The 25,007-nt window shown below is 28.6% G+C and overlaps 2 protein-coding genes and 1 long non-coding RNA gene across 3 annotated transcripts in view; 2 read left to right on the plus strand and 1 right to left on the minus strand.

Annotated features, from left to right (window-relative positions):
* The first annotated feature begins 4,612 nt into the window (after positions 1–4,612).
* Positions 4,613–11,693, plus strand: LOC106684106 (sodium/potassium-transporting ATPase subunit beta-2). The gene is made up of 6 exons (XM_014425996.3): positions 4,613–4,767; positions 5,915–6,019; positions 8,048–8,229; positions 9,574–9,681; positions 9,755–9,923; positions 11,249–11,693. Exons 1-6 carry the CDS (start codon positions 4,707–4,709, stop codon positions 11,350–11,352), a joined length of 729 nt encoding a protein of 242 aa, XP_014281482.1. The 5' UTR covers positions 4,613–4,706; the 3' UTR covers positions 11,353–11,693.
* Positions 9,375–25,007, minus strand: part of LOC106684107 (uncharacterized) — a 31,925-nt gene continuing 16,292 nt past the window's right edge. Inside the window, exons 2-4 of the long non-coding RNA XR_001343642.3 lie at positions 15,775–15,932; positions 10,850–10,995; positions 9,375–9,639 (exon numbers count right to left, since the gene is read on the minus strand). This is a non-coding gene — a long non-coding RNA (uncharacterized lncRNA). The remainder of the gene's footprint in view (positions 9,640–10,849; positions 10,996–15,774; positions 15,933–25,007) is intronic.
* LOC106684105 (sodium/potassium-transporting ATPase subunit beta-2) overlaps positions 16,765–25,007 on the plus strand; it is a 112,502-nt gene continuing 104,259 nt past the window's right edge. The window contains exon 1 of the mRNA XM_014425995.3: positions 16,765–16,955. Within this exon, the coding sequence (XP_014281481.1) occupies positions 16,787–16,955 (169 nt within the window). The 5' untranslated portion in view covers positions 16,765–16,786. The remainder of the gene's footprint in view (positions 16,956–25,007) is intronic.

Below are 25,007 nucleotides of genomic sequence, written 5' to 3' on the forward strand. Positions count from 1 at the left end.
ATATGTAGTATATTTTGACTATGAGGGTCAGTATGTTAAAATGTAAATAAAAAACATTTAAAATACACAAATATGATGAAAACATCAAGCAAGTTAAAACTGTATATATAGTTTAATAATTGATTAAAACTATGTTTGTCTTTAGGTTAAAATATATATACAGAAACAATTAAAATATATAAATACGATAAAAACATAAAATTCATTAAAACAATTTAAATAGGTTAATAATTAGTTAAGTATGTAAGTCAATAGGTAAAACGATATATACAAATGTCAAATTAAAAAAAAAATACACAAATAAATAATATTTATACAAAACAGGTTAAAAACAAATAAATAAATTTAATGTAAGAAGAAATCTATGTGATTACTTCCATATATCTATCTAACCATTGCTATGAATAATAAATATCTATCTGTCCAAGCTAGTATACTGATATTTTCACTGTATAAGAGAATGGAATCTCGAAAGAGGAGTGAAAAAAAAAATTACCAGTTATAAATCAATTCTTTTCCTCCCTAACAATTATGGTGTATTTGATTATTTTATGCCTACCAGGGATATATTCAATATTAATATGTAAAACAATTAAACATAATTTGATAATGACAAAAAGAAAAAAAAATCAAAATTATAAAAGAATCCCCTACCATATATTAATAAAAAAGAAATAAGTGAATGGGGATTTGAAAAAAAAAAATACTCAGGCTAGGAGAAAAAAGAAAAATAAGAGACCAATAGTAATAACACTGGTAACACAAAAAAAATGATTAACAAATATAAATTATGTTCTTAACCTTTATTAAATTCTTTGGCTGTCATAGGGGACCGGCACACCCTTCCCTACAAGGCTATTCTTTCTTAGAGACGGGGTGTTCTTACACAAAAAAGTACAAATATGTATACATTAATAAAATGTTATTTCCATATTTTGATCTAATATTGTTTGAAAACACTCCCGGGATGTAACTTAATAATTTAGTCATCGAATTTATAAATCAGTTGTATCAATGTAATTAACTCAAAATATCGCCCATACAATGAGTAGATCATATGACCCACCCTTCTCCCACAAACACATTACACTTCTTCAGGTTTTGCCGAAGTCGGGTAATAAATCACCCCTAATGTTTTTTTCAACAAAATAAAAAAAAACATACAATTGCCTTAATATCGAAACCTCAGGATGAGAAAAATTCAATTGGAGCTTCTGTTTTAGTACGTGCAAAATAAAGGGTTAAATATTTTGCGTTTCTCGTCATTCTCCATTATCACCTAGAAATTTATGTTACATATTTTTTTCCTCTGAAATACTTAGTTTTCCAAAGGCAAATAATACCTTTATATTACTTAGCTTATTTCCGGAAATATGTTTTGAAAACGATATTTTTCCTCTCGTCTCCTTAGGTTAACCCTTCCACAGTTTATATTTATCATTATGTCATTACCGGTAAAAATGTTAGAGGGTTAATAATTTAAAATAAACATAGTGAAGCTATATTATTTATTTATTTTCTTAAATTAATTTACGCCCTGAGCCACCTTAACAAAGGACATTTGAAAACAATTAGCTTGGTGATCCTTCAATAATCTCCACAATCCAATAAAATTTTTCTTCAGCGGCAAAACGTCAAAATACGATCAGAGAACCTTCTTTTTTTATTTTTAAAAGCAAACTCTAATTTCCGTATAATATATCCAATTTTTTATAGTAAATTTGCTTCAAAAACAATAATTACTTTCGTAATAATTTATCATTTCCAAGGCTTTCAGAGGTTAAAAAATAAATTTAAACCGTTAAACATGTCTAAATAACACTGACTTAAATCACTTACCATGACTTTCGGAGGTTACAAAATAAATTTAAATCACAACGATATCAATACGGGTGCAAATCTGATGCAATGCAAGATCTGACTCCAAAAGATAGGTTATGTACGCTTGACCGGAAGGCCTCGAAATGCGTGTTCAATATAAGTAAGGTAGTTGATTAGGAAGAGGTGAATAGACAGGATGACACTTACGATGTGACAGCCGTAATTTCTCGAAAGGATGGTAACCTTGTCCTATCGGGTACTATTCCTGTAGATATGATGGAGGCCAGCCGCCTGGCCCTACGAAAGGAAGACAGGTAGATGAAGGAGGAAATGACCACAGAGAACTAGCGTAAAATAGACTCTTCATATCCATTAAGAAAGTTTGAAGAATATACTAAATGACTTATTCACATTTTTTTCCCTGATCCCTCTAAAACAAAATCATAAATTAGTAAGTTGCATTACGCATTTGTTACATAAATCAGATTAGATATTTTTTTCTACCGTTGGTAACTTTTACTTGAAGGTGTACAGAGATATTTTTAGCTTATGTTTGATGAATTCATTCTGCGAGAATTCTACTAGAATATTTGGAGGTGAGGGGCCTCTACGTGATGTTTGAAACAGAGAAGAACATATAAAACAGTAATTATAGATGAAAGGTAATTAGAAAGTAATATTTATAATTAAGAGTCGATAAATATTAGGGGAGGAAGGAGCGGTGCCCTGCCACCTTGCAGATATGGGACATTTGCTTTTCCTGAAAGGTATCATAGCACCATCGGTGGGTTATTGATTCTACTACTGATACAAAGGCCTATGAGTATCACCGCCTATAAGATCTAACTTATTTGTGATTCAGTATATTCTTTTTGGTAAACTTTATTTATTAAATCAACATATTTATAATTATAATGATAATTACATGTATATATATAACATTACAAAATCAGTTACATTTTATTGATTAAATGGACGCAATAAATGGCTAGAGAAAACATCGGTGGTGCTTCAAGGTGGAAGGAACTGAAGCTCTTCGTCTTGGCGAGAAGCGATAGCAGTGTTCGTACTCGCGGTCTCTGATATATAGCGTCTCTACACTACTATGCTCGGCCTTGTGGACAGTCTGACATAGTTCGTGAAAACTCTTTGAGGTGCTTACTTACAATGCATACACGGCCATCGTTACTATTTGCAAAAGGCTTCAGCTAACAGATCATAAAACCGAAGTACTAATCACCAGGAGGAAAATGAAGGGGCCACTAAGTCCAATGCGCCGATATTTACAAAAGCCTGCTTGGTCCAATTATCTACAAGGTTTCACCTCTAAATATCTCTAGTCGAATTCTCATGGATCGGACTCATCAAACTTCAGTTAAGTATCTCATCGTATATCTTCCAGTACCAACGGTAGAAAAAGGTAGTATCTAATCTTAAGTTATGTAACCAATACGTAATGAAACTTAATAATTCATATTCTGTTTTAATATTTAGTGGGATCGGAAAAAAAAATCTACAAGGCTATCAGTGTGGATCAAAGAAATGTCCTCAGTGTCGTTCGAATGTTCCGTAATGGGTTCTATTAAGCGAGTTTGTGCCACTGCCAATATGCTTCCGATTAATTTTCAGACCGATAAACGCAGTGGAATTTTCCGACAAGAAAAGAGCCTGAATGCTTATTGGAGGACTGTAATTAAGCATGAGAGAAACCATACTCTTCATGTGTCTGACCGCCTAATTCCAGATGAAGCAGCATGGGTATTCTGCTGACATAGAGAGGTTGACTATGATTTCAACAAAATATATACTGGGCATAGTTACTTCTGGTCCTACTTAGATTGCTTCATGCTAGATTAGGAATAATTGTTTTTCTCCTCTGGAAGAAACAGTTGAATATGCATTCTTCTGTTGCCTAGATTTCAGAAGGAAGAGTTTTATCTATCAGAACCCTTGGAAGGAAGTCAGTTCTTGAAAACTTAATTGTTTTGATGATGACTTAGGAGTAGTGCTGGAATGCTGTTGTCTGCAATAGTCTGCTATGCAGTGCAAATTGGCAGATGGATCAGAGCATAAGATCAAAAAATGAAGAGGCCAGGGAGTGGCGTAACAAGGAACCTTGTGAAGAAGTGCGCACATGGCTGTTTTGTTTCCTGCAAAGTTATGTCTCACAACAGTTATTCAAGATAGTAAAGAGGAATATGAAGTTTTATTTTTTATTTTTAATGAGTAGGAATCTAACACAGTTATCAATTTTTGGTTACACTTTTTCTGAGGCAAGATTGTTCTCCAATTTATAAACAAGTTATAAATTAATTTGACTTTGTACCTGAAATACTGTTTTTTGGGTGGTAATTTTTAAAAAGAAAAATATACATTTTGTGGAAATATTGTGCACATTTTTATTATTGTTAATAATATTTTCACCTCAAAAATCTATAAAGAATAGGGATCAATCAGAACAGTCGTTTGGAACACGAGATGGATCTTTGGAGAAGTATTCAATGTTTTGAAAACCAAAAATTAAAATGCTTTTTGCTGATTGAGAAATATTCTTTGAAAAATTACATACTTTTTTCTTCTTTTTAATATAATCGTTTAATATTAATTTTTAATAATTAAAATAATAAAGCTTTTTAATTGTCATGGTTTTTTTTCCTGGTTTATTAATTATGATAAATTGTATTAAGCAGAATTTTTAATGTTCTTGGATGATAAATCCTTTAGCTAAGTGAAAGACCCATCCTCGTAATAGCCCTTGATTCTTCAAGTGTGTTAGTATCTTGCACATGCTTTTGTCTCTCTAAATGGAGGAAGTGATTGTTAACTCTTGTGACGAGGGGATTAATATGCCCTTGCTTAGAGGAGCCTTACATCAGTTGTGAAGAATGAGGTGTACCTTAGCAGTTTATCTCAGCCTTTTGGCTTTTTCATTTGCTGACAAAATAAGTAAGTTTATCATGAAAAGTTTAGATATACAAATAATAACATAATTATATCATGAATTGATGAATTTTGTTGTTAAAACTTACAATTTTAGTCTCACATCATTTCTTGGCAGTCTAAAAAATATACCACAACTACCAGGTTCTTTCAACAGAAATCATATCTTCAAACTGGAAAATATTTTTTTGCTGCTAATAAAATTGTGAAACAAAAAAAATTAAAAACTTTTGATTGAAATTATTTTTTTCTGAGATTATTTTACACCATGATCAAATTTGAAACTAAATATAAAACAATTTTTAATAGTGAATTTCAAATATTCAAATGATTTAATACTACTAAAATAAAAAGATTATGTATAGTTGATTCCTTATAACTTATCGAAATATAATATTACTTCAAATAAGCTAATAGCTTTTTTGTACCCACAACACCTTTTTTCAAATGTTAAATACGATTTATTTTAAATTCCTAAAACAAAATTATATCATTGAAAATAAATAGTATAGTTAAGAATAACTTTAAATAAAATCATACTTAGGAAATGTAAAATACATAACCGAAATATCTTATTACAATCTGAAACATTATTTGTTTTATTTTATCATAAATAAAAAAAATAATGTAATCAAGATTAACTGATTTTTGTCAATAATGGAATGGCTTGAGACAAGAATGTGACATGATCTCTATAATTTTGAACAAAATTTGTTTTTCAATAACCCGGAATCAGTATGTGTGTATAAAAAATTTGTTTTTGTTTCTCTATAAAAAAAGTTTTAATATTTGTTCATCTAACATGACAATTCCTACACATTTACATATTATATTTTGGAATATGAACTGTAAAAAACATTAAATCAGAAATGTTTCAAATTTTTTTAAACTACTCTAAGGAACAATTTTCGTCAAGTGGCTAGGTATAAGCTTGCCTCGAGCCTTTTAAGTAAGTTCTTAACAATTAATATTAGAAATTCCTATCTTGTTTAGCACTGCTAATTTTTTTGTTTTTGCAACAATGGCTGATACTTCTTATCTGGAAAATGTTTTTTAAATTGGTATACTTATTAAATTTTCAATGCTAATTTTTAACATTTTACTGTTATGTGACTTAAGGCTAAATATTTACAATATATTTATTATTTTAAAGAGCTGAGAATACACCCGACTCCTGATGATCCACAAAGCAGTTTAATCTGGTATAATCAGTCTACTTCAGATAAATGGAGTCAAAAATTGGATAATTTCTTGGAAGGTAATTAATTTTTAGGGACAAAGATTTAAAGTTTGTCAGCTGTCTAATTTATGTTTAATGAGGAAGCCCTCCCAGCTTCATAGTTATAACCAATTATAACGACCCACACTCAATTTTGATTGGAATTTCCAATTTTTCTATTATAGGATTTTTAATTCAGCATTTGAATACATATATTTTTTCAATTATATTTTATTTTAGTTAGGTACAATTGACATTATTAACTTTTCCTTAATGTAGGTGGTAAATGTTAGTTATATTTCGAGTTATATATTTTAAAATATTATTCAATATAAAAGTGTTTAAAAGAGCTTTTACTCTTACTACATAAATAAAAAATTGTTGTATTATAGTTTCTGCAAAAATAAACTTTTGTCGATCTTACCTATAAATTATGAACCACATATATTTAATGATTCAATTATATAAAATTAACTTTCACATTCATACACCATTTCACATGATACTTACTTCATGGACTCTAGAGATGTACCTATACATTTTTTACAAATGAATCAAGGGCTGGTATAACGTATATTACAATTTTCTATTATGTTTGATTTCCTTATATTTATTAAACTACATTATGATTCAATGATAATATTTATAAAAATATTGAATTGTTGTATATGATACAAAGCAGATCACTAATAAAACAAAATAAGTTAGAAATTATTAGGTCTGCTCTGCTCAATTTGAAAATTGTAATATACAACTTGATTTCAGTCCAGGATTCAACTTTAATATTTTTTCTTATATTCATATTTGGATAAGTAATCATAGTTTTTTTTTAAATCAAGGAGTTGGTTATGATTTGGTTAGGACCAAGCAAGAAAACAAACAGTAAATGTGAACTTATCTTTAATGTGCGTTAATGGTTTAGATTAAATTGTAGCCTTAAATCAGAGCTAAGTAAAATAAAGATACAAGTACGAAGGTATAACAAAAACGAAGAATAAATGTACATATAGAAGGAAATACATAGGATAACATGAAATAATTGAATAGATAAATGAAGCGACAGAATACTTAGAAAAATATGAAACAATGTAACAGCATGTATGATAAATGAAAATATTTATAAATTATTATTCCATACTTATTGGAAGAAGATAGTTGACCACATGAAGTAGATTATCATCTTATTTTGTTTAGTTATAATGAAGGCTGAAACATTGGCACAGATAACAAATAAATACTTTTTTTTTGTTGTATACTTACTGTTTTTTTTCTTTGTCCATATCTCCAATCAACTTCCAGGATACATCTATGGCATTAATTGTGTAAATTTATTTATTTTTTCTAATAGATTAATTGAAATTTCTTCTGTTAATAACAAATCCTATACCTGTATGTCCAAAAAGATGTCAAAACATTAAAAAATCTTAGTAAATAAATCTGAAGCTGTTGGAGATGTTGAGTTAGACTAGATTTTTGTTACCTTATCTAATATGTATTTTTATTCATACCAAAATAAGCAACCTCGGTAGACTTTATTTACATTATTGAAGAAACTTGGGTGGAAATATATAAAATAAATGTTGTTCATATAAAAAAAAATTTAGCAAATTTCATATTACACTATTGGGGATTCTCACCCCAAGAACAATTTTATTGACACTCTCACTCTCCCTCTCTCTCTTTGTCCCTCTCCCTCTGTTCTGATATAATATTTATTTAACCTTTAATTTATTATTTATTTATGGACCTCAATTTTTGAATTCATTGTTAAAATTATTAAAGTTTAAATAATAAATTTTCTATAGATATAACTTAGGAATGGATATGGGGCATATGCTTTACAGTTCCCGCCATACTTAGACATAAATTTTCTAAAGATATATCTTCGAAATAGACAAAGGGAATGGCCTCTACAGTCCTCAAAATACCAATTAAAGAAAAAAAAAACACACACATACACAAATGGATTATAGAATTTTTATTTGTCTAATGCCGTTGAAGGCAGAATTTTGATATTATTTCTCTGTACAATTTGTCTATGTTCTGACTTCTGTGGTTAAAATCTAGTTTACAGAACACCATTGCTGACTGAAGGGAGAGAGGAGCATTTAGTGTCCTGCAGTTATGAAAAATATCCCTCATCTGAATCTGTTTGTAACATCAGAACTGAAGATTTTAAGCCTTGCACTGCTTCAAACTTCTTTGGTTTTAAACAAGGATCACCTTGTGTCTTCATAGAGTTGGAAAGTGTAAGTTAAAATTATCTGAAATAAATGTGTTAATTAAGAAACTTTAGTAGGTTTTCAATGATCTACAGGAAATATACTTGTGATAGAACAAAACATTTCCAGTTAGTATGTTTCAATAATTTGTTTTTTAAACATGTATGGTGTACATCAATTGCTGAATGTTGATTGAAATTTTGTTATTTTTCCTCTTGAAAATTGCAAAATTTAGGGTAAATTTAAAATAAATTTAAATGTCTGTAATGGCTGCTGTTTTTCTCAGATCCTTTGAACTAAGCCATTTCATTGAATCGAAATTATGAAACATCTAAACCCTGTGAATCAGTGTTGTATAATGAAATGAAAACCCTTCTGTCTCTCAATAAAAGAGCAAACAATATTCTAGAAAGTTAAAAAATCTTTAATATAAAATTTTTAAATAATATCGCTGCTTTGCTTGAATAGTGGTACATCTAACAGAAAAATAAAAAGATTTGTATTTGACATATTCAATGCCATTTTCCAATTTCAGGGACTTTTTGAATATTGCTCTATCTTAAAGTCTCTCCTTTCCGTTTTAAGCTAATATTTCAAAAGTGATATAGGGCCGTCGCTCTCCGGGGGTTTAGCGGGGCGGGTTCGGCGGGGAAGGATTGCCTATTTTTTGTGTTATGATCTCCTCTTGTGAGATTGTGACATGTCGTACATCGAGCAACCTACTCGCTATAATTGTCCGTTTGAGAAGTCAGATAAGTAAGACTACCATGGAGAGCGTATGGTCACTTTAGGCTATGGTCACTTTTTGACAACACTACTAGCTAAGGCACAGTCTATAGAGAGACCATAGTAGAGAAAGGAACCCGTGCTTATGGTAATATCTCTAGAACATGTCCATTTCAAAATAAAATCAAAACTTTTGTTTTTGTCAGATGTGCTACTAGTCAAGCAAAGCAGCGATATATTTATTCTAACTAAATATTTAAATATTTAAATTATTTTTTAAATAAAATAAATTTTAATTTCTTATTTCACTAACATCTTATAATTTGTTTCTTTTTGCTCAGCCAACAAGGAACCTTATTATCTAATTTTTAAATTTAATATTGTGGGCACTTAATTGAAGTATAATTAAAAATGTTTTCATATGAGGCTGATACATAACACAAATGTTAAACTTCATAAATACAATATTTATTTCTTTAAAGGTTACATCACTATAAAAGGTATCAAATTGTTTTAACAGTTACTGTGCAAGTATAAAACATCATTTCTGTAATTAAATTAAGCTTAAAGTTTGTAAAAATATTGAGCACAAGGTAGCAAAAAGTTTAGAAGGCATAACACACTTAATTATTGCTTTGGTTATAGGTTTTGGGATGGAAACCTCGCTATTTTGCATCTATGAAATCTTTGCCCAAAGGAATGCCACAGGCCCTGAAATATCAAATAGAAGATCTTACAGCAAATGTGAAGATGGTTAGTAATATATACATTTTTAAAAATAATTTTTAAGAAAGATGCATAAGTTATTTTAACATAATTGTTACAGTGGCATACAATCTGGGTTGCTTGTGAAGGCTTAACTCCAGCAGATAAAGAATTTATAGGATCGACAGTTACTATTCCGCAACCTGGGTTTCCAGGATATTACTTCCCATATATTGGACAAAAAGGATATCTCAATCCAATAATAGCAGTTCAATTTGAACGTCCTCAGGGTATGCATTGCTAAATATATAAAGCCAAATATATTTGTGTTAAAAATAAAAATATTCTGTGTGTGTGTGTTTTTGAGATCTGAAATATTTTTAGTATGAACTTAATTTACATATATATATTTCACATACTGTTGATTTTCAATAATTCATGACTTATTGGATTGTATTAATTTTTAGTAATGTGCAAGAAAAAACATAAGAAAAATTAAATACATTAATAATATTTCTGTCATACTTTATTAAATCAGAGAAGGAAATCATATTAATCTACTGTTGATAACAAATTGTGTATTTGTCTATCAATTATCTCTGTGATTTGGTGTGTTTGATAATTTAGTTCTAGAATGTGTAGTATAATTTCTGTTCATCTAAAAGAACATACTACGAAGGTTATTTAAATATAAAGAAGCCTGTAGTACACCAATAGAGTGGGATGACTGAAATCATGTGTAGAAAAAAAGAGGACTGGGAGAATGTGGAGTGATTAACAAAGGTTAGTGAGATGGAAGAGTCTACTTTAATTGTTTAATATAATAATTACATTTTTAGCATAAGAGGACATATTTGCAACACTTTGCTGATATTTTGCAAAAATTGTGTATACATCTTGGAAAAATACCCTGTATACTGGCACAAAACATTCTCTAAAGGAGGAGAAAGAGTGGAAAATTAAACCTACATTTACTTGCTGAGGAAAAGTTTGATAGAAAATCATATTGAAGCTGTTGGTTGACTTATTAAAGGGGAACACCTCCTCACTATCAATAATATTACTTCCAAAATTGACAGTTTGTGAATATCCACAAAGAATTTGGTTTCTGTTAGATTTCTGCTCATTGGGCGTCATACCTTATTTTTCTTTAATTCTTTGTATATATATTTTCTTTATATTTACAATACAAAAATATAATTGCAGTTGAACTTGCCATAAGTTTGATGAAAAATTCTGAGAGAAACACTTGATGTCACCATACAGCCTTAATTTATCGCCATTGAAATTGACTTTTTGGTTGAACATCTACAAGAAAAGTGAATCCAATCTCGGCTGAAATGGTCTCAAAAGTAAACAGCACTGAAAAGTAGAATAATTACTATAAAAACAGTATAGGTGGCATATTTTTTGTTTTTTTATTGTGTTTTTAGCATATATTAAAATGATAACAATAACTAAAATATACCAAAGAACAATTAAAATGTACACATATTTATGTATATAATATAACATTTCATAAATTATAAATGGTTATGTAATCCACATTATGATTAATGTACTAGTTATTATTGCCATCGTAAAGAGGTTGTGATATTAAATAAATATGTTTCAGTTGGAGTGATCATCAATATTGTCTGCAAAGCCTGGGCTCCTGGTATTCTACACAATTCTAATAAACCACTTGGCATGGCCATGTTCGAATTACTGTTCGACTAAATACAATTTTCAGATATATAATAATTTAATGGGCCTTATTTTTATGAAATAAAATCTTAGTTAAAAAACCTATAAAAGACTTTTCTCACACTGATTGATTTTCTATTGTATAATATCATTAGCCTCCTAAGCTATTCAACAGAAGCCATGACATTGTCCACCTATGCTGTTTCTGCTGCCCTTGGGAAGATGAAACAAGCTCAAACCAGAAAAGTCTGGGCTAAAGTAAACCTTATTTTGGGTATTTTAAACTTCCAGTTGGTAACATATTTACATTATTTTGTTTAACTTGTTATTGATTTTATGTTAAGTATAAAGAAATAAATTTTATTTTTCAACAATTGTTTTTTCCATTTTAAATTAATTAATGGTAAGTGCATATAAAGTTGCTTTAACATTTAAGAATTCTTATTTTTTACCGTTATGTAATGTAATCAATATTTCTTAGCAATGTGTTGGATATTAAAAAAAATATTAAACTTTATGTCTTCATCCATTTGTTTTTATTATAAAGTACTTCTTCACAAAGTTTGGTAACCATACACATAAATATAATATTTATTATTTTTTTTAAGTCTATGATTCTTTTTGAACTGATGAAATAAAGTTTAATAAATAACATTTTTATGTTGTTACTCAAGACTGAACAAAATATACTACAAAGATATAAAATAATTTATCAGGGTAGTAATTTTGCTCATTTTATTTCTTTTTTTTTATTTATATTCTAAGACAAATTAAAATATTTCAAGACCCTGTTTTCATTATATCTGATGATTTCTGAATATAAATATACAATTTATTGAATGCAAGTTAGTACCTTAGACATAGAATAAAAAATGACTTATAGAATGGAGACAAAATGTACATCTGGAATAATAATTAATGGGTATATCTAGAGTAATTGGAACTAGGAACAAATAATAACACAGAATAAAATTGATATACCTATTTATATCCATCATTAAATTTAAAAAATGTAAACCATTAGTATTTTATTGAAATTGAATAGCTATACATTTTCATTTGATTTCATTTCGTCAGTTATTTTTGAGCTATCTCATCTCTCAAACTCCGTAACAGCAATATTTTGACTGTTTGTTTCCTTTTTCCCCCCCCATTAATGATGATGTTTCAAGTATCTCTATTATATGAGATGTTTCATGCTAAAATAACATCATTGTGTGATGGAACTGTTATTTAATAGTTTTACTTCCTTTACCACCTTCATTTTCCTCTGCTCTAAGCTCAATAATATTTTTCCTTCACTTAATACTTGAAAACATTGGTTGTTTGCATTCAAGCTAACTTAATCTGTAGTATCCCTCAGTAGCACATCCAGGTAGCTTTGTCACATTAACTAATAAGCAATTAAAATTAGTCTTGAATAGTTAAGAAACTGCAACATTTTCAATATCTAAAATGAAGATTTTAGATTTTGAAATTTTAATTTTTAATTCAGAAAAATGTTTCCACAATCTCAATTTTATAAAAAAAAGAAAAAAAGATTAAGATTAATTGAGGGTCCAATTTATTGACGTCCAGGGCTCTATTTCATAATGAAAGCTAATAGTATTGGTTCATAAATACAAATATAGAAACTATGTGGTAATAAAAAAATTACTTATTTTGTTTATAATAGGGATGACTACTAGTGATATTACAGGAGTTAAAAAGTACTAAAGTACAAGTCAGTGTAATTGTATTAAGTTAAATGTACAAGACTAATAGTATTAGTTTGTACTTCATTATGAAACAGAGCTCAGATAGTTGGCTTTCATCTGTAATGAGCCAATCAGTTTAGAAAAGAAAATGGACAAGTTCCTGAGAATGACAAAAAATTAAGGAAGTGTGTTCATTCCCTAAAGCTTTGAAGAAACAACTAAAAGAAGTTATATTAACCCGATAGTCAATTGCCTGAGAGGGTGAAATATTATGAGTACCTCCTACAAGAACATTTGCAAAAAATACCTTATACTTTACTTAGTATTTTTATATTTACTGAATGGGAGAAGTGTGCTTGAATGGAAGTTCTAATTGGAGAACTTTTACACCCAGCTCATTTTACTGATGATGAGGTGGTGATTGCATCAGAGAGGGATGATACTGGGTAATTATATAATTATAAAGAAAGTTGATTTAAAAGTATGGAAAGTAGGAACTTGAAGTCATATAATTCACCAGTTTGTGAGGCTGTCCAATCTATAGAAACAATCATCTGTCAGAGATCATTCTAAATTTTGTAATTTTTTTTTAACATTTCTTAAATTTATTAAGCATACAAGCCTGTCACAACTAACAATCGAGTAAACATAAAGTAAGTGACACATGTTGTTCTTTTTTGTTTAAGCTTTTGTAGGCTTGGAGTTGTCATTTTTACATGTCATATGCAGCTGAGTAAGTCTGTATGCTTCTGTTGTTTGTAGTTCTGCTCCTGGGTGATATTATATTGAGGAGTTTCTCAATACAATACCTCATTGGACTGGACACCCATTGTAGTTCACAGGATGCTCTTCAGTAAAAATATACTTAAACAGTTTTTCAATCATGATATGATGACACTAAAATTAATTTGTTATATTTATTGCTACGTACCAAAAAATTAATCTTCTAAATAAAAAGGATTAAAAAGTGAAGAATGGTCATATTATTAATTAAAGCACTTTTAGTGTTTCTTGAGTAGTCCTATGAACTATAATTATTATTATTATTTTTATACAAAGGCGGGTAACTAAATAGTAAATAATAACAAATTACTGAACTTAAAATAAAATGATTAAAAAACAAAGATTGATAACATTCATGATAAAATCATGAAGTATTTCAATAAATAAAAAAATCAGTGGACCTTCCTACAGGCTTATATCTGTTAATGATATTTATTGAGAAAATTCTTAAATAATTAATAAAAAGGAAATGTACTCATGCTTAAGAAATGGAATTTGAAATTATTAATAATTAAAAAAATAATATTGCATATTAAACATTGTTTACCATTATTAAAAAGTAATAATAATAATCAAAAAGACCAATAACTTAGTGGGCTGACTAAAATTTAATAACCATTTTAATTATTATTTATTAGTAATATTCACAGAGTGCAAGATATTGATCTGAAAATGAGGAAGTAGGTACTCGAAATGTTAAAATATATTTTAGAAGAGGAAAACCAGAAAGGAAAATTTGAGACCATGTTATACTATTTATTATAGACATAAGCTCTCTAAGAAAAATTTGAATAATAATTAGGTTAAATAGATATAAAAAATTATTTTTTTGGAAAAGCATTTACTGTCATAAATAAATGTGTATTATCAAACACTTCCCACTATTTACCTTGCTGGTTTGATTTGTTGAGTCAACTCAGAATCTCCACCTTTTTTTTCTTCTGTTTCGGTCTTTATTTTTGGTAAAGTCTATCTCTATCTGGATCCTCCCTCGATATATAGCTGTTTTAAGTAAACTGAGTTTTTCCTCCAAGTCTAGTAGCTGGTCATTTCTTCACTTATTTTTGGTGATCTTTGTCCAAAATCGTTCTACATGAATGTCCTTATCTTCTTAATTGTTTCTTCTTTAGGACTTCTTTTATTTCAAGGATATTTAATTATTCTCAAATAGTTTCATTTTTAATTCTATCAAATTGGTCAAATTCAAAATTTTTAAAGAGGGACAAAAAACATTTAAAAAATGAAATTGTTATCATATTGAACAGTTAAAAAAATATTATATATAGACTAGTGTTACACAATCAAGTTGCAAAAATTAATTATTAATGTTTGTTCATAAAATTTAAACAAAGATATTATAATTCTGAATCTAACCATATAAACTAGTGTGGTTATGCCGATGATATAGTAAACAGCTTGACAATAAGGAAAACTCTTATTGGAATCTATGCAATTAAATTTCAATTAGAGATTTCAACTTTTTCTGTGGCTCTCTATGGTCCCTTAATAGGATAAAATTAATAAATTTTATGAGTAAAAATGTGATCTTTATGTCACCATTATTAATATGTTGAAATGTCTTTGGCTTTCTGAATTGAAATTTTAAAAGAGGAATCTTGTGAATTTCTACTGCATTTGTGCTAGTGGCAAATTTTATTTGTGGGTTGCTTTTTTTTATAACAATGATTGCACTTTGAAAAAGTATTCCATGCTTATTCACAAAATTTTAATATTTTCAGACTGACTTCGACAAACTGACCAACATCTGAGTTGGAAAGGAATTTTACAACTTGTATCTTAAACTCTAGAAGCTCAGTTAAATATATTTATTATTATTAATTACTTATTAAATATAATTTACTAGAATTTAATAATTAATAACTAGAATTAATAATTATATTTCTGACTAATACTAATTTAGTACTGCTTATATTAAACATTATGTTTATATAATATATGTTTATCTCATACTTACTTAATTAGCGAAGGAAATGTAAGTATATTTCGGTAGAAACTTTCTAGTCAGCATCAGTTTAGATGAAGTAAAACTCATAATTACAAGTTGTAATGTACTCTTCATCTGTCCTTTTTAACAGAACATCAACCCCTGTCTTTCAGGATTCACTAGTTCCCCTAAAAGTTAGAATCAAAATTATGTATTTTTAGGTCTTATATATACAAATATATATTCTTCTACTAATAGTAAAAAAAATGTTACAATATTTAGTTAGTCAAAAACATAAGATTAATTTCACAAATTCATATCATTCCTGAATAAGATTCATTTTGTAAAATTTTATCTGAAAGACAAATATCATCTGCTTTCTGTATATATTCAATCCATCTGAAAAATTTAATTTTATTAAATTAATTTTATTTACATTAATTTAATTTTTATTCAATATTAAATATAGATCGGTTCTCTATTGTATGCATGGATTCAAACTTTACTGACACGAAGAAATAAAATCTAAAAATAATAATTAATATGAATAATAACACCTTTTTAATCTTTTTTGTTTAATGCTGTATTAAGTGAAAAAATATTCACATATTATGATTATAAATTTTTTTATTTTATTTTTTTTTTAATCTTTTGCATAGTTCAGTTCAGGCAGACGACCATTGGAATTATAAAATATAAAAATTTGTTTCTTCATTATTCTAAAGTTGAAGTTGTTTTGACCAACAGTTTTGAAAAGGAAATGTTATGGGGATGGAATTGATTGTAAATTGAAGTATGGAAATTTGTTTTATTATTTTTATGCTTTAAAATTTAATATATGTTATATGTTTCTACATATGCATGTTTTGTACCCATATGCAGATAATTTTTAAAATTTTTATGATGAGGTATCAGTTTGGATTGGTTCGAGCGGTATCAATATGTGGACTAGTGAGAGTGAAGAGGTGGTTTATCTCTTGCATAAAGGGACTGGGAGTTAGGGAGGGGAGGCCAGTCTGTGGCTGTGAGGGGTTCTGTCAGGATGCCTGGGAAGCATGAGAAGCACAAGGGGAAGCAACAGCCAGAGTATAGCTGGGGGTTTAAAAAACCAGACGATTATAATCTTACGCTCAAGCAAAAGATAATATATACCATCTACGACAGCAGGCACGGCGAAGCAAAGTTTTTAGGCAGAACACCAAAAAATTGGGGTAAATAGCTAAATTATAAACTATTTTTATTTTTCTAGTTCTATATACTTTTGTTCAAATTTTTATTTCAAGAAGAAAAAAAAAATATCTACAATAAACATTTTATTAAAAAAAAATTGAAGGGTTGAATTCCAGGTGCAAAAAAAAAAATAAGATAACTAAAATTAAATAACAAAATACATTTATTGTTTAAAACAAAATATATAGTCAACTCTCAAGTTTATACATCATATACTGTTAAGAAAGAAAATGCACCACACTATAAAACTTTGTTACAATAACTATTATTGAATAACTAAGTCCTGAAAAATTACTTACTGTTAAAATCACTTAAACACTAGAAATCCAAATGTTGTTTAAGAGAAGCTATTAATAATATGAACTTCAAATAAATTATCTGTACTAAGAATTGAAAAAATGGAATGCTGGTGCACCATTCGTATATATATTTTTCATTAAATCAAAAGAAATATTAATTTTTGGAAGAAAATTAAATATTTTCAAAGCCATATGCTGAAGTATATGAGAGAATTTTCAAGTAGAACTATAAATATTAAAATACATTTTTAGAATCTTTATAATTAAAAAATATTTATTTGAATAGGAGAAAACATTTTAATCACAATTTAATTAATTTAGAATCATTTATTTTTATAGTGTTTTTTATTTATATATTTTTTTATTTAAAGCATAAGTTTTATTGTGGCTGTAACCTATTGGTTAATATAATTGGAGACATATTGATATCTCTAACTACACCAGTACACAGGATCGGTACAAATGTAATAAACCTTTTTACTGTTTAAGTCGAATATATTTCACAAAACTTAAGGACATTGTTTTTATCATTTTCATTAGTATTGTTGATATATTATTGTTTGGTTCCCTCCCCCCCAAAAAAAAAAAATTGAGTTGTGTTCAGTCCCTTTGATCAAACAGAAATACCCATTCTCTTGGCAACAGAATATTTAGTTGACCAAAATAATTTTCTGTTCTTTTAATTGTTTCATTCATACTGCTTGAACTGTTGTGAGTTTTTTTTAGCTACAAAAAAAAAACCAAAAAAAAAAACCACTGCCTTCAAGGAATATCCACCTGAAGTTGTGGTGGAAATCAAATTTATCAGAATTCACGCGTAAATCGTGAAATTGTAAAAAAATTAAAAGTATTTAGTTGATAATTTAATTCTCAATGCAAAAATTTAAATTTAGCAATTAAAATATTCAGTCATTTATGAAATATACTTTGAGCTTAAACAATAATGTTAAATTTAAACAGATATATCAAAAGTTGTTTTAATTATGTTTTAAATATTTTATCGGCTATATGCTCAGTCTTTTTTCAAACAAAACATGAAATGATTTATTTATCTAGTTAATTACATGAAAACAGTTTAGCCAACAAGGGCTTTCAGGTATTGGATCATACAAAAACTGTCAGGACTACAACCACAAAATTTGTCTCTTGTTATAGTCATGAAAAATTATTCTTATTATTTTTATATTGATTTTTAATGACCTTTTGATTCATATAATAATTTATCGTTATTTATGAACTACTTAATTTACAATATATGAATGGATCCCTTCCATTTTATTCTGGATCGTAAAAGGTAACAGTCTTCAAATAAATTCCTACTTACATTTCCTGTATCTTTCCTTTATTATATCTTTAAGATCAAATGTTTCACAACTAGATTTTTTCTGTCAAATCTTTTGTATGATGATCACTTAAATTTCACTTGCATTTTTAACAAAAAATTAATATTGCTTCATCTGAGGTGTTAACATGTAAAAAAAACTCAGGTGCTTTTTGTCCCATTTTTAAACACTCACTGCTCATCTCCTATAAATGCTAGAAAGTGAGAACTGGTATCTTTTAACAGAGGAAATGTGTTATTAGAGATTAAAAAACAATTTTTGGGATATGGACTTAAGTACAGAAAGTAGAAGTACAGTAAATGAGGAAAGTTGACCAATTTGGAGAGTGAGAAAATAATGAGTTTATGGATACTTTAAATGGGTACAATACATAGAATGCATTTATAATTTTTTTTTTTTTTAAGTAGCTATGTCATATGAATTTTCAGTAAAACTGTCTTCAAGGTCCCAATTCTACATTGTAAAAGTTAAATAGATAAGAAACATGACAAGAATCATGTCTGAAATTGAAAAAAAAAAAAAAGCTTCTTTTTACAAGCTTCTTCTCTTTACAGTCAAATTCTTGATCATTATCAATTGGTCTCAAAAACTATTGAAATCTGATTAAAATTTGTATAATTTTATTTATTAAACAAAATATCAAAATCATATAACATTTGTTGAAAATGAGATAAAAAAATTAATTGTATTTTTAAAATAAAAAATAAACATCAATAGAAATGAGTTTTTATCAGGATTCATTGGCGATTTATGGTTATTCATCACCATATTGTGCCTTTTGCCCTACACCCCTCAACTCAAGAGTACTGAGGCAGTTTTAAGGTAACCACTAATTATCACTCCACTCCTCCCCAAATGGAGTAAAGAACAATCAATAGTATGAAATCTAGTGAGTATTTTTCTAAAAAAATTATTACTGAGCACTCATACAGCAGATATAAAATATAGAAGATTCTTTTCACTTTAAATTTTTTTAGAGAATATTTTCTTGAAAAACAGGCTTTTTCGAGATATGGGAATATATATAAATATATCTTTAAAAAATTAGAGTGAAAAGGATTTTCTACATTTTATGTCTGCAAAAGAACTGGTTTTCCAAAATGTGGTATAAACATGATTTATTTATTTATTTTTTTTTTGTTTTGTTATAACTTGAAAACAGTTTTCGAAGATAAACATTCAATTTAAAAAAAAAAAACAAAAAAAAAACAAGCAGGCAAAAGTTCCCCCAAAATGCGTATATCATATTTTTTAAAATCAGAAAAATTGTTAAAACTTTGATGTATTTAAAAAAAACAACAACAAAGTTTCCTGGAAATATGTCACTGAACCTCAGATTCGTGTTCAGTGACCTAAAAAAACTGGGGGTTGTCAAAAATTACGACTACAAGTATTTTTTCAGAATTACCCTAACTATTGATGTTAAATAAAATTTCTGCGTCTTGAGAACACATCTTTTCATTCCTTACGTTATTTTTTCTAATGATAATTTAGATAATAAATTATACAGTAGTTACAAAATTTGGCTTAGTTACTACAGAGCCTTCTATTCATTTTGAATAAGGTATCAATGAGTAGTAATCAAAGTTAATAAACAACTGACAATTTTAGATTTTTTTTTTTAAATTAAGGCATTAATAAATCACCTTCCTGTATTCCTACGAGCCGGCATCTTTCTGAACTAGAACCAAACTTTATTTATAGAGCCTCTGCATTACTAAACTGGGCTGAATATTTTGAGACCTACAAACTTTAAAATAAAACTTAAAGCTGTATTCAATTTTAAATATAATATACCAAATTTACAGTCAACCTTTAATTCAAACTACGCTAGGTATTTTTCTAAGGTATGGAACAGTAAAAAACAATAATGAAAGTGATTAAAATATTCAAATTATAATGAAACATAGCATATATGTGACAAGGTTCCTCATTTTACAAAATACACAGTTATATAATTTTATTTTAGTAGTGCTACGTTATCAAAATTTTTATGGTCTATTAAAAATAAATGGAAGTAACTATATTATTAACACTTGCATGACAGATTGGGCTGAACGATATGAAGGCTCACACATGAAATAATTATTATTATGAGAAATTTATTTAGTTCTTCAAGTCTGTTTCTCATTTCGCCTAAAATGTAGATAGATCTTCAATTTTGATAACTCAAGTTTATAAGAAAAATGTATCAGAAGTTGATAGTCCATGGAAATATATCACTAACAGGTGCAGAACTAAAATAATCTCTTGCTCGACTGTAAAAGGAGTACGTATTTCACGATCAGTGGAGTAGCTAGATGGAGAGGGAAGGAGGGTGGGTTCATCCAAGCATCTATTTTTAAGAAACCTATCCCGACTGGGCGAAATATAATACTATATTTTATAAGCTAACGTATATTATTTTTATAGTAATATAAAAATAGATTTATATAATTTTCGTTTATAGATTAGAATGAGTGTGTAGCCGAGGTGTCTACCTTAGAAACCTCATAATTGTAGCGGCGCCTGTTCAAATCCGGCTGAGGGGGAGGGTGGTCGACATTTATTTCGTGGTGGTCTCATGGAACAAATATTTGACCCTTCCATCATGTTTAGAATAGTGTGGTAACATATAGATACACATGGGGGTCAAAAATGACTAGGGAAGGGGTAAAAAAAAATAATGAGCAAAAGCATTTCGTAATTTTGGGTGGATAGAGAGATAGGGTTCCAGACCCCTTCGCTCGCTGCCTGCGCCACTATTCAAGATTAAGGGTGAGATTAAATGAGTCACTGACCAAAAATTGTGTAAGTGGTTCTGTTTATGATTCTGTAAAAAAAATTACTTTTCATAAAAAAAAAAAATTAATTTATTACTGGGTAAATTAGCTTCAATTTCTTTTAAATAGTGGGATATGCTTGTGACTGACTAGTTTTAACAGAAAATTTGTTATAACAAACCTAATAGAACTACTCCTAAAGTGCTGAATCTCTCAAAACAATAAGTTTGATCGATACCTCTTTTGGACTACATGTCTTAAAATGGGCTTTAAGAATTTACCACGTACGAACAAATTTTAACAAAATGATTCAATATTGAATAAAAGATAATATCCTTGCTTTGTTTGAATAATGATACATCTGACGCAAAGAAAATTAATCGACCGAGGTTACTTTTTTACAACTCTCTATCTTTGGGACATTTTATGGAGGGACCAAAATAGAGAAAGAAACTCCTGTCAACGATAATATCTTTGGAACACGTCCATTTCAAAATAAAACTATTTTTTTTTTTTGTCAAATGTTCCGCTATTCAAGGATATTTATTAAAATAATTTTTATGTTTAATTTAATACTTATTAAACGTTTTACACACGGCATAGAGGTTAGTTACTCGCAACATTCTTCTATACACTACTACTTGATTTGAGTTACCATTCAGCATGCAGAAGGCTCGAATTGAGATCACAATGCACATAACTCATTAGGACCATTTTTCGAATTGAGACTCCACGCTCTCGGATAATGAGGAAAACATTGAAATGTAGGAGGAATATTTGCTAAGGTAATCGGAAAAGAAAGAAAAAAAACTAGATATATAAAAATTAGTTGGGAAGCGGGAGTTTGTTTAATTAGACTGGTATTACAAAGTTCACAAATTGAAGAAAATGTTGAAGAAGCAATATAAACAGAAAGGATCTGACACAGCTTATTTGTGATAATACTATTCAAGCAGTTTTCATACTTTGAACGTCCCTATCCTTTGCATTTTCTGCTGCATTTTTATATTGTGCAAGGTCTATATTGGGCTAGGTTGGGTTTTCAGAAAATTAATTAATTGGCATTAACTTTATGCAAATTAAATTTATTGGGTTCTTAAAAAGTTGCTATGAGAATAACTCATTTGATTATTTATATATTTATAAATATTATTTTTTAAATCTGTTTGTTGTTTTCTTCTTTATCTTACTTCCTTTTGTATTTTATAATTGACCATCCATGATTTTAAAATGCAATAAATATTCTAAAGATATTCCAATTATTTTAACGAAGGAACAGTCTTTACCGACCCGAGTAAAAATATTAAATTTGTGTTATATGTATAAATAATGGGCCGTATTAATTCAAATTATGAAGAAAATGGTCAGGAGCGCGGTAACAAGGAAACGAAAATAGTTAACAACTTTTTATTTTCAGACGTATCGCCCCACTTTGTAGAGGGCTAAAAAGATACAAAAAACAACTAAAAATATTTTGACATAATTGAATAAATACAAAAGGTAGGGTTAATTTAAGGTAGGGTTGAAATCATATAAATATAAGTGATAGAAACATAATATACAAATGATGGAAAAAAGTAAATAAAATATTATAAATACAAAATAGACAATGAAATGAATATAAAAAAAATACGCAAACTATTTGGTTAAAATGAACAGTAGACGTAATAACACGTAAAATAGAAAAGCAGAAATGAGAAAACAGAATTTAATATACCACAACTGGAAAATAAATTAATTACGTACACTTAACTTCCATCTGAACTTATATCTTTATTTTCCATTTTTGGTGAGTTAAATTTTGTTTTCTCGTTTCTACTTTTCTATTTTACGTGTTATTACGCCTACTGTTCATTTTAACTTAATAGTTTGCGTAATTTTTTTTTTTATTCTTTTCATTGACTACTATATATTTATACTATTTTATTTACTCTTTTCCTTCATTTGTATATTATGTTGTTATCACTTATATTTATATAATTTCAACCCTACCTTTATATCTATATACCTCTATTTTTGTTTTCTTGTGACCGCACCCCTGACCATCTTCTTCATAATATTAAATTTGAGATCCGTAACATATTGAAAAAGGTTTAATTTTGGTGAATAATAATAATAAATAAATACCCAAATCAGGACCTGTCAATGATTTAGTACATATAAGTGAAATTGGAGAAATAGAGTTAAAAGTAGCAACTTGGAGAAAATTCAAATCCAAAAGAGTTCAAAGTTGTAATATTTTTAATTTATGTACAGGAAGCTTTGGTTCCAATTGTTGGGAAATTTTAGACAGCTTTTCTCCAACAGAAAAAAAAAAAAATAAATAAAACTGAAATAAATAATAGTTGTAGCAACGCCACTGGAAATTGCCATGAATATGCAAAGAAGTTCGATAACATACATAACTTCGATAATGACTAAAGAAAAATAAATTCAAGAAGGCTATTAAAATTTTAAAGGCAGAAAAATCTTGTTATCTCACAATACAAAGTATTATTAGTTGTAGTTTTTCAACTCAAATAAGTTTCCTGAAAACGTTCTGTTCATTGCTTACCTTGGCAAGTCATGACCACTGAAGGCAGTAACGTATCTATTTGGTTCAACTGTGACCTTCTGCTTTACCAATGGAACTAGTTGGTAAAGATTTTCTAAGAAATAAGTTAAGATTTCAAGGCTGTGCTTACAACTTCGCTTGTGCTTCGCCTTGAAAGGATAATGCTGAAGAGAAGGGTTAAACCGATTTCTTCCATTAAGTCGCTTGGATTTGACTAATTCTGGAGCTATATAATAGCAAAGGATGAAGCTGTTGAATATAATCCATCAACAAAGCAACAGTTCCACCCAAGGCACGGAGCCTCCTCGAACAGCCTCAAAATGCCGCCCTTGACATGCTGACCCGGCCGGGATGATCCGAGCAACCGCCCTCTATTGATTGCTGAGGTGGCTCCCCGATTAGTCCTATCAACTTTCACTCTCATTTCTCCATCAAACAACTCTAAGCAATTTAGAAGGATGGTGAAGGTGAGGGGTAAAAAAGGATCAATTTCATATCTGTCAATATCAACAAGTTGCAGTAATCTTATAAACAGAGCCTCTTGTCTGCTATATTTTTAAAAGAGTCTTAACAAATATAAGTAAACATTAATTTCTATATTTTTTTTAATCAGGAAAATAAATTGATATATTACTACAACTGATCCATGTATGTCCTCAAATAACATACATCGCAACCACAAACATGTAGGGGATAGATGATGCTATGTGTTTTGAACGGGAATGTTCAACCCAAGGCACTCGTGCTACAATGCGGCACGACAATGATATGGAAATGGAACGCGGCGCTCAATAGCTTTTAATTTTTTAAGCTTATTAAAAAAAAATTCTTAGATGAGAGGTAATTTAGACTCGACAAGTTAGATATATCTAACGAAATTCCTATCTCGAACCAAGAATGATAAATCAATTGGAAGAGCTCTAGCAGTAGGCGTGGATGGGCCAAGGGTGAGCATTTTTAGGTTTAGTCATCAGGAAACCTTGCAACGGACAATGAGATTTTTCACTCTAGATTCTTATAGGTTTGGTTCATTTTTACCAGTTTTTCTCCAAAAAGAGTCCGATTAACATAAAAT

The sequence above is a fragment of the Halyomorpha halys genome, unplaced genomic scaffold, assembly GCF_000696795.3.
Source record: "Halyomorpha halys isolate HHAL.00 unplaced genomic scaffold, Hhal_1.1 Scaffold543.1, whole genome shotgun sequence".
NCBI classification, from domain to species: Eukaryota; Metazoa; Arthropoda; class Insecta; order Hemiptera; family Pentatomidae; genus Halyomorpha; species Halyomorpha halys.

Bases quoted from the DNA above. Each gene is read 5' to 3' on its own strand.
- LOC106684106 (XM_014425996.3), top strand. From the start codon at position 4,707: ATGAGGTGTACCTTAGCAGTTTATCTCAGCCTTTTGGCTTTTTCATTT. The intron at 4,768-5,914 runs GTAAGTTTATCA...ATTATTTTAAAG, and splicing joins TTCATTTGCTGACAAAATAA to AGCTGAGAATACACCCGACT. The intron at 9,924-11,248 runs GTATGCATTGCT...AATATGTTTCAG, and splicing joins TCAATTTGAACGTCCTCAGG to TTGGAGTGATCATCAATATT.